The sequence below is a fragment of the Filicampus tigris genome, chromosome 12, assembly GCF_054856515.1.
Source record: "Filicampus tigris isolate MCC_2025a chromosome 12, RoL_Ftig_1.0, whole genome shotgun sequence".
Lineage (NCBI taxonomy): Eukaryota > Metazoa > Chordata > Actinopteri > Syngnathiformes > Syngnathidae > Filicampus > Filicampus tigris.
In genome coordinates, this window is record NC_141228.1 from 7,186,170 (window position 1) to 7,195,574 (window position 9,405).

Here is a 9,405-nt window from a genome sequence, read left to right on the forward strand (position 1 = left end):
ACAGTAGAAACAAAACTTCCTTGGCAAAGGCGAGTATGAAGTTGACGTTTTTGTGAGTTGACTTGTTTTTCTTTGACAAAGTGTCTTACCTTACAGAGCCCTCTGGCCCACAGGGTACATGCAGGGTGATGGGGATGGGGACGGCACTCTCGGCCCGCAAGGTCGCCATTGCCCTCTGTGCTTCGGCCTCATTACGAGGCGCTTTGACCCAAGTGCAGCCCAAGTAGGACAGCTTGTTGAATTGCACACTGTCTTCCTCTTGAGGCGTGGGGCTAGCCCGTGCTGGACAGGTTGATGACACCTCTGAAGGCGGACATACAAGTGGTGTTAGATGACCATTTTGACTGAAATGTCTGGTGTCCGTTTATTCAGCCCGCACTGATAGCAACTGCCAAATGTGAGTTCAATTCACAAACGACCAGTATGGGGGCCATCACACTATGATGGAAGCTACTATCCACCAGACGACAGATGAGGACCAAGTTAAAAATGTCAAGATGAAAAAAGATGACAGTACGGCACAGGATGTTCGAGGAGCTCTTTAAAACTTTGCAAACAGGAAGCAGAACAATGAGTAGAGCAGATGAACTTCCACTGCTGACTTTTATATGACACTACTCTTGCCGTTTCCTCTCAGCAGTACTGAAGCGTCAGCGCTAGCTGTGCTGTTGTTTGTCTATCTGAAACCATGACGCTCGTGAACGCTACCTGCTGGTTGGAGCTCGGGGACTTGGACTTCTGGGTTGCTGTGCTTCTCCATCTTTTCTACGCTGCTCTTCTCCACCTTCACGTCGTCGTCGTCGTCATCATCATCATCATCATCCAGTACCTCCTCCATTGCTTTCTCCAGCTGCTCACTACCATTCCAGGACATCTGGCGGAGGAAGGACCATGAACAAGCGGGGAGTAAAGAAAAAAGGAGGAGAACATACACCATGAAGAAGAGCTTCCTGAAATGTATACTGTTTACTATGGCCGTGTCAACAAAAACGCGAGTATTTTGTTTGCACTGCCTTGTGGCTTGGTTTTACATTTCATCTACACATAGTGTTTAAAAAAAACAAAAACACCTCTCTCCCAGCTAAAATAGGCCCCAGTTCCCCACAACCTCAATGAGGGCAGGCAGTATGGATACGTAGATGGAGCCACTGTACATTTACTTAGGTCACTCAAAACAGACAAACATTCGGGGAAACTGTGCAATTTTATTTTGTGTTTTGGCGGAGTAACAAATGATGGACCAATCGGAAGTGTAAATTCCAATTGTACCCATTGTGGGACTAATAAAGGTTATCTTATCTTATAACTGCATTCATTATCATGACATTTTCCTCAATTTGTCATTGTTATTACACTGCATTTTCCTGAAACTACTTTATTTAGGGTTGAAACACGGCAGTCTGATTAAAATTGCGTCCGTGCAATATGAGAAATCCACCCGTTTTAGCCATCTGAGGGGTTGGCTATTTTGTCACTTCTATCGACTGAAAATGACATCGAAGTTGCTCAGGGAACGACCAATCACGGCTCAGTTTCAGAGAACGGGTGAGCTGTGATTGGTCGTTACCTGAGCTCTGAGCAACTGTGATGTCAATTTCAGCCCCCAGAGATGGCTACAAACGGGAGGTTTCATTTTTATTCCACAAACGCAATATTTATCAGAATGCCTTGTTTCAACTAGTGACCCTGCATAGAACATATTCTTGCAAAATATATGTTTGGGTTGACTTCACCTTTAAAAAAAAAAAAAAAGGAAGAAAAAAAAAAAATCAAGCACATAGTTGATGTCTTTGATTGAATATAAAATAAAATTGAAAAGCAAGATGGGGTTGGCAAAGTGTTTTACCTGCTTGAAAAGTTAAATAGCTTTTTGCCAAAGTGAATGTCATCAGCAGCATCCGTGCTTGCCAAAAGTTTATTTTGAAAAAGCTAATTAATGTGGCCAAGAGGATAATGCATTGATTCTATATCATTTCTATCTGTGTGCGGAGATGTGATTCTGACCTTGAGCTTGGGTTTTCCCTCAGAGCTTTGAGGTGAGCCAGTAGCACTCGGCTGCACCAGAACAAACTCCTCACTGGTGACGGTGGCCACAGACTCTGTGGAACTGCTGACTTTGCGTAGAGAAGAGCTGTCATCCATGGCTGACTCTTCTTCTCAGGAAGTGCAGGGGAGACCAGAGTTGAATCTCTCCCCTTTCCCCTCCCCTTTCCTCCCCCAGGTCTGGATACAAAACAAGCTTGTGTTATAAAGTCAGATACAAACTATAATACTTCATACTTTTTGACAGGTAAAAGCCTTTTTAATGTCCTTATGCGTCTATACATGTGCCACTTCAGCAACGGAACAGTATAAATGTGAAGTGTAAAAAAACAACTAAAAACCCTGAGTTAAATTACAAAAGCAGAAACACATTCAAAAAAAAAAAAAAAAAAAACATTCCTGTTGGCTCATATTCCTAACGTATTACGTCATTATGTCATTTCTGTTGACTGAAAATGACATCACAACTACCCAGGGCTCAGGTAACGACCAATCACGGCTCAGTTTTAGAAAACAGGTGAGCTGTGATTGATCGTTACCTGAGCCCTGGGTAGTTGTGGCAGAAATGACAAAATGGCCGCCCCCCTGAGATGGCTAAAAAGGGGTGGAATAAATGTTTACAGTGGTTAAGTTATTCTTTTTTTTTTTTTTTTTTTTTTTTACACTTTTTAACTTTTAAACAAAAAAAATAAGAGGGATGTAAGAAACATGCTTGAAATTTTTGGTGGTTAAGTGGATTTTACTGCTTAACTCGTATTCCACAAAGGCAATATTAATCAGAATGCCGCGTTTCAACTGGTGGGCCTGCTGGGTTGATTTCCCCTTCAAGGAATTTGCTGCAATATGCATGAATATTCCTATCTGGAAGCGACACATAAAAGTGTACTTTTAATCATTGCACACATGACTTCATTTACGCGTACCATGACAATTGATATTCAGACATTCACACAAACACAAGGACAGCAACCAGATCATGTGCTCCAGTCATACTTATTGAATTATAGTAAGTAGCATAAACAACCCAGGCAAATTATGGGTCACTCACTGAAAGGACTGGCAAGGAGAATCAAACCAGATGAAACTCACAAATAGCAATAACAGCAAATGTTGGGGAAATGTGCAATATCTTCTTCCAGTCTGTTCTCATCCAGCCAACTACAGTAGCTTACAGTACATAGAATTGCTAAAATACATAAGTAGAGTACGTCACACTTGACATATTTTATGGCACCAATATAGTGCACACCCAGCATGTCAACATGTTACCCGCTGGTGTAATGACCGCATTTGTTGTTCCGATACATGTATACACAAAGAAATATTTGTGCAGTCCAATAATGGCCACCTATGCGCCTAAGTGTAATGCATATTACAACAAGACCCCATTTCTACAGAGCAGTACAGTTCAATTCCGTTTAACACAGTGTACAATTGTTTGCATTCCCACTGTCCCAAACTGCAAAGTGTATTCAAAATAATTGCTCCATACCACATCAATATTTAGCACATTCCAAGAAATAAAATCTACTCCACAGTCTCACTCTCTTTACCTTGTAGTGTTTCTCTTTGTTAAATACATTCATGATTTATCTGTGATGTAATGTGATGATGATGATGACGCTATATTTTACAGACCTTCCTACACACTGACTTGGAAACAAGCTCCACTGAACTAATCCGAACTGAACTTCCTGGTAGAAAAGTGTCTACATTAGCACCCAGTTATTACAAGCCTTAGACGGCTCCGCCAGCACAGTTGGCAACATTGCAACCAAACCGCCGCTTACTGTTAAGTGGAAAGACTGTGTAGTAGTCAGTGAATTGAAGCTAGGTAGCTACGCAACAGCAAAATACACTCAACTAACAAGCTACATTGCATCAGAGAGGGTGTGTGCGTGTGCGTGCCTGCGGGCCGTATTATCCAGATGTTTTGCGATAGACAGTTCATACACAACACTTAAGTTCTTAGACCTGGACACCTGATGGAGAAACTTGACAAGTCCATCCACCCATTTTCTGTAGGACTTGGCCTTTTTAGGTTTGCAAGGTTATTGGAGCCTATCACAGCTGACTTTGGGCAAGAGACTTCTCACTAGAAGTCCTGCTGGGATAGGCGCCAGCTTACCTGTGACATTAATGAGGACAAGCACGATAGAAAATGGATGGATGGATGGATGGAAGAATTGAGTGTTGTTTGTCATCACCAAACCTTATGAGGAACCAACGCCAACGATTCATTGTTTAATGCGTATTCTGTTCAGGTTGACGGGGTGATGAATGCAAAGAAATAAAAGTTCCTGAAAATCTGATAGGTGCTACATGAACTATATTTAAAAACATATATTTAAAAACAAATACCAATCACGTCTCACAGATGACAGTTAACAATTGGTTGTGAAAATTAACATGACGTCTACAGCCTCAATGTGCCGAAATGCAAAAATCACATTAACCAGGTAAAAGAATGATTTGAATTGACTATTATTTTGCAAATATACAATCCATTTTCCAAGTGAAGCAGTCCTTTTTAATTCAAGTTGCTCCACCTGCGACAAAATGATGACACAACACAAAAGCAGACGGTATTTTTGGTTTGCATTTTTGGTCCGTTGCAGGTGGATAAATTTGGTTTTAATTCATGAATACGAGGCAGACTCAAATTGACATTGACTTGTTTATTTAACTTATTAATTGCCAGACATTTTGAGAACCTCTTTTACCCTAAAGTTTGAAAACAATTTTTCAAAATATATAAATAAGTTCCTGGGATTGCATGGCTGGACCGTGAAAAGACAAATAAATATGTCAATGGCAGTGAATGAGTTAAAAGTAAGCTTCAAACAAGCGTCTTTCTTTAAAATTTAAAATGTTTTTTTACATGCAGAAATTAAATTTTTTTACCACTGTAATTCATCGATTCCATAAACGCAACAAACTATTGTTTTTTTATAGACACAGGTAAAAAAATAAAACAATATATGTTCCGGCTTTCTATGTCCAACCATAAGTCGGCCAAATCGGGGTTAAAGTTTTCAGACGCACTTTCCAGCAATCAGTCGAGGGCTTTTCTTTTTCCTCTTTCAAATTTTGTCTATTGTGATCCCAAAAAGTTCCAAATGGGATTCACAATTGCAAATGACATCAAATCACCTGCAAAAAAAGTCTTTATGTTGTGTAAGTCCAAAGTAAGCGTTGTAAGTGTAAGGGTACGTGTAAGGGTAAGTGCAAATGTAAGTGGTTGAAAGACTATATGATACCCCGTCTGTGTATAGCAAACATTTGACTTCCCTCTTGCATGTCCATTTAAACACATCTGATATGTGCACGTCAATCAGCGAACAATCCATGAGTGTGCCATACCAACAACAACACATAGGGGGAGTAATCATTCCAAATAACAAAAGTACATAAATATCCATAGTAAATTTAATGTAATAATATATAATTTAACCTTATCCAAAATAAAGCAATGTGGAAAATAAAGTAATGTGGCTCCAACAATATATGTAGTGGTATCCTCATGTAAGTTGTCAAAACGGTTTTGCAGCACCGAGTATTGTTGTTCTTTTTTCCTGTGGCAGACGGTTGAAATGTGTCTTAGGTTATCCGACCCCTGGTTTATAATGTTAAAATTAAAATATTTCTTGAAACTGTCATTCATCATTCACTCATTAATTCATACCTGTACCCAAATGTGATTCTTCTGTGTGTTTTGTGAATATAAGTTGCAAAGTGCTTTTGTAAAACACTGCTGACTAACAAACAAACAAGCAGCAAAGTCATTTTGCATCTTGGCAGAGGTTTTTAGTACTTCTGTGGAAGTGTCAATCAAAAGTGTGTAGCAGTGGCTTTGCACAGGCAGATTTTTGTAAACAGCCCTTGTATTCGCTCACATTGGTTTGTGCAAGCATACATTACAAAATGACCAGTGGGTCTATGGCTTGTCTGTTTACTCGGGATCGGCAAGTACCAATCGGTACTGTAAATTTTACAGCCTTATCGCCCAGCTGTATTTTCCAACTTCATAGTGTAATGCTTAACAATACAGTTCACAGTTGAACATGTAATGTTTTGCACTTCATTTTTTTAACTAAGACTAACACTCAGGGAGTTGTCAGTTTTCATTTGCAATTTTGTAAGTTTATCACAGATGAATCTTAATTCAGGGCGACCTGTTTGTGTTTTATTTTGAACTTAAAATTGATATTGCAGAGTGACCGTTCTGTCTTTTGTCAGAAATAAACAAAAGTTTTTTGTTTTTTTTTAATTATCTGGCATTAGTTTCATGGAAATTTTATGTATTGAAAGTAGGCTACTAGGGGTATCAGTTTCTTAGTCACGGTGAGTACTCGATTTGAGTACTTGCACTTGTATCTGTATCGAAAACAAAGTGGTTTCCAACATCCCTCCTGTTTACAGTAGATGAATGGCTACCAACATACAGGAAGACATTGTTGTGACAACCTGTATAGGGCACTGAGGCAAAACTGCACATACAACAAGTCCAAACAGATACCACGCAGGTCAGCAAATAACACAGCCTAATGTTGAATTTGAGATCTAAAAATATGTGTTAGTCACTTTCATATCAGTTATAGAAATACATTTTTACACGAGGTACACTAAACATGCAACATTAAAACGTTTCTGTGTCATCAACTACTGAAGTCAGGAAAAGCATGACAAAAAATATTTTCAACATTTTTAAGTGTGAACAACTATTGTTAACAGCATGTTTTCCCGTTTCTAACAGGTTGTGCAAAACAGTAGAAACATGAACGCCATCCATCCACTGTGTGCTTATCTTCATCAGATACTAATTTCGGAACAAGGAGACGTAAGAAATATTCATTTTAAATTTCTAAGTGAGAACGAAGGTCTCTGCCACGTTAACTAGTATTGTGTCATTGCAGCTTTCTTTTTGTCTGGACACCTTGGCCAAACTTTTCTTAGAATCATCATCGTCATCATCATCATCATCGTCGTCGTCGTCATCATCATAATCATCATCATCATCATCATCATCATCATCATCATCATCAGCATAAGTAGCACAATTAGAAGATGCAATCAAAATGGGATATAAAGTGCACTCAGTACAAATCAATCAGGAACATGCAGGCTCCTCGAGTTAATAACACAAGCAATGCAAGCTTGAAGCTACCTTCTCTAAAAGCTTTCCTCTAGATCCATCTAGATCAATTTAAAAGCAGCAGATGTGCAGCAGTATGGGAGGACAGGTGCGTGCAGGCTAATCAGGAAGTTGCAACCACAACCAGGCTTACTAAATGCTAGCTTATGTCGAAGCTAGCCTTTCGCTAACGCCAACCAGCTCGAAGTCCAAAACATTGGGTCCTTTTTTTCAGAGGGGCCACAGACAACAGAGCAACACCCAAACCGTCCTCCAAAAGAAAATAAATAATTAATTCAAAACGTCTAATGCGTCAAAAACACTAAGCGGTCACTGAAATAAGAACATTTGTTGACAAACAAGCTGTCACCTTACTTACTTGCTTGAAGCGATGAGGAGTTGCCTGCTAGCTGTCAAGAGTTCGCCGAAGATCGTATGTGTGGACAGGATGCATCACTCGACGAGCCAATTGCACGCTTTCCGGTAGTGTGGAAATCACGTGCTGCCGCGCATGCGTACATGCTTACTTTCATATGTAGACGTCAAATTTAAAACATCCATCCATCCATTATCAATACCGCTTATCCTCACAAGGGTCGCGGGGCGTGCTGGAGCCTATCCCAGCTGTCTTCGGGCAGTAGGCGGGGGACACCCTGAATTGGTTGCCAAACAATCGCAGGGCACACAGAGACAGACATCCGCACTCACAATCACTCACAATCACACCTAGGGGCAATTTAGAGGGTCCAAGCAACTTACCATGCATGTTTTTTGGAATGTGGGAGGAAACCGGAGAACCCGGCGAAAACAGGCACGGGTGGGAACATGCAAACTCCACACAGGGAGGCCGGAGCCGGGATCGAACCCACGACCTCTGAACTATGAGGCGGACGTGCTATCCAGTCGACCACCCAAATTTAAAACACTGTATGTCGAAATAATAATACATTTTCATGTAGAGATTTCTGTATTGTATTATTTACAGTTAATGTCATTATATGTTTATACTCATTATGACCTCTAGTGGGCATTCATCTCAGCTGCTGTAAACTTTGTCTTGCACACACAAATGATCAGTTATATATTAAATACATTGTCAGAATTCATCATTTCAATGTCATTTTGAATACATTCAATTATTATTAAAAAAATGGATGTAAAAAATGTAACACGGTTTATTTTTATGATTTTCATTAATCCATCCATCCATCCATTTGAACTGCTTATCCTCACAAAGTCGCGGGGGTGCTGGACACTATCCCAGCTGTCTGCGGACAGTCAATGTATTCATTTCATTATAATGAATAACCAATTACTGCAAACTTTAGCTTGTGTGTCCCTAAACGTATTTTGGAAGCTAATTTTAAAAAACGTCTTTACTTTTAACACATCCGTTTTTTTAGATGTTCTTTCTTTTTAATTTTTTTTTAAAGTTTGACCTATAAAAGCTTGGGCAATACGGAATCAAACCTGCGTTGTGATTTATAGCTATGACCTTTCAGAGGAAAAATAACAAAATTATCTGAACCGAACCCTTCATTCATAAATACATTGCTATTGCTATATTGCCTATATTATTGTGATATTATTACGAAAACATGATGTGTTAAAGAAAAAACAGGATGAAAACTAATGTAGAAAAGTGCACGTGTATATATATATATATATATATATATATATATATATATATATATATATATATATATATATATATATATATATATATATATATATATATATATATATATATATATATATACTTCTGAACTGTGAGGCGGACGTGCTAACCAGACGACCACCGCCCTATTTGATGAGTGTATAATTTAAAACCAACTGACTAATTATTTAATGGGACACATTAATTTAAAAAAATGATAATAATATACATTTTGCACATTATAATTACTTAATTTTAGGGCTAAAAAGAGAATGGCTAAAATAATGAAACAGTTACAATTATAGGACTCCTGCTCATTGAGCTGGATTAAACAACGTATTTTTGGCCATCACGGACACTTTGCCCCTATATGTGTGATTGTGAGTGAGAATGTTTGTTTTTCTCTGTGTGCCCTGCGATTGGCTGGTTACCATTTCAGGGTGTACCCCGCCTACTGCCCGAAGACAGCTGGGATAGGCTCCAGCACGCCCCGCGACCCTTGTGAGGATAAGCAGTTTGGATAACACACAGAATTGTATATTGTAGTCAATATACAATAAAATCAATAGAG

The 9,405-nt window shown here is 39.1% G+C and overlaps 1 protein-coding gene across 1 annotated transcript in view; it reads right to left on the reverse strand.

Moving 5' to 3' along the window:
• The window catches only part of rabgap1l (RAB GTPase activating protein 1-like), a 115,371-nt gene extending 107,692 nt beyond the window's left edge, over window positions 1-7,679 (reverse strand). Inside the window, exons 1-4 of the mRNA XM_086046783.1 lie at window positions 7,557-7,679; window positions 2,005-2,223; window positions 709-874; window positions 90-303 (exon numbers count right to left, since the gene is read on the reverse strand). Coding sequence (XP_085902909.1) covers window positions 90-303; window positions 709-874; window positions 2,005-2,142 — 518 coding nt within the window. The 5' untranslated portion in view covers window positions 2,143-2,223; window positions 7,557-7,679. The remainder of the gene's footprint in view (window positions 1-89; window positions 304-708; window positions 875-2,004; window positions 2,224-7,556) is intronic.
• Between the last annotated feature and the right edge of the window lie 1,726 nt (window positions 7,680-9,405).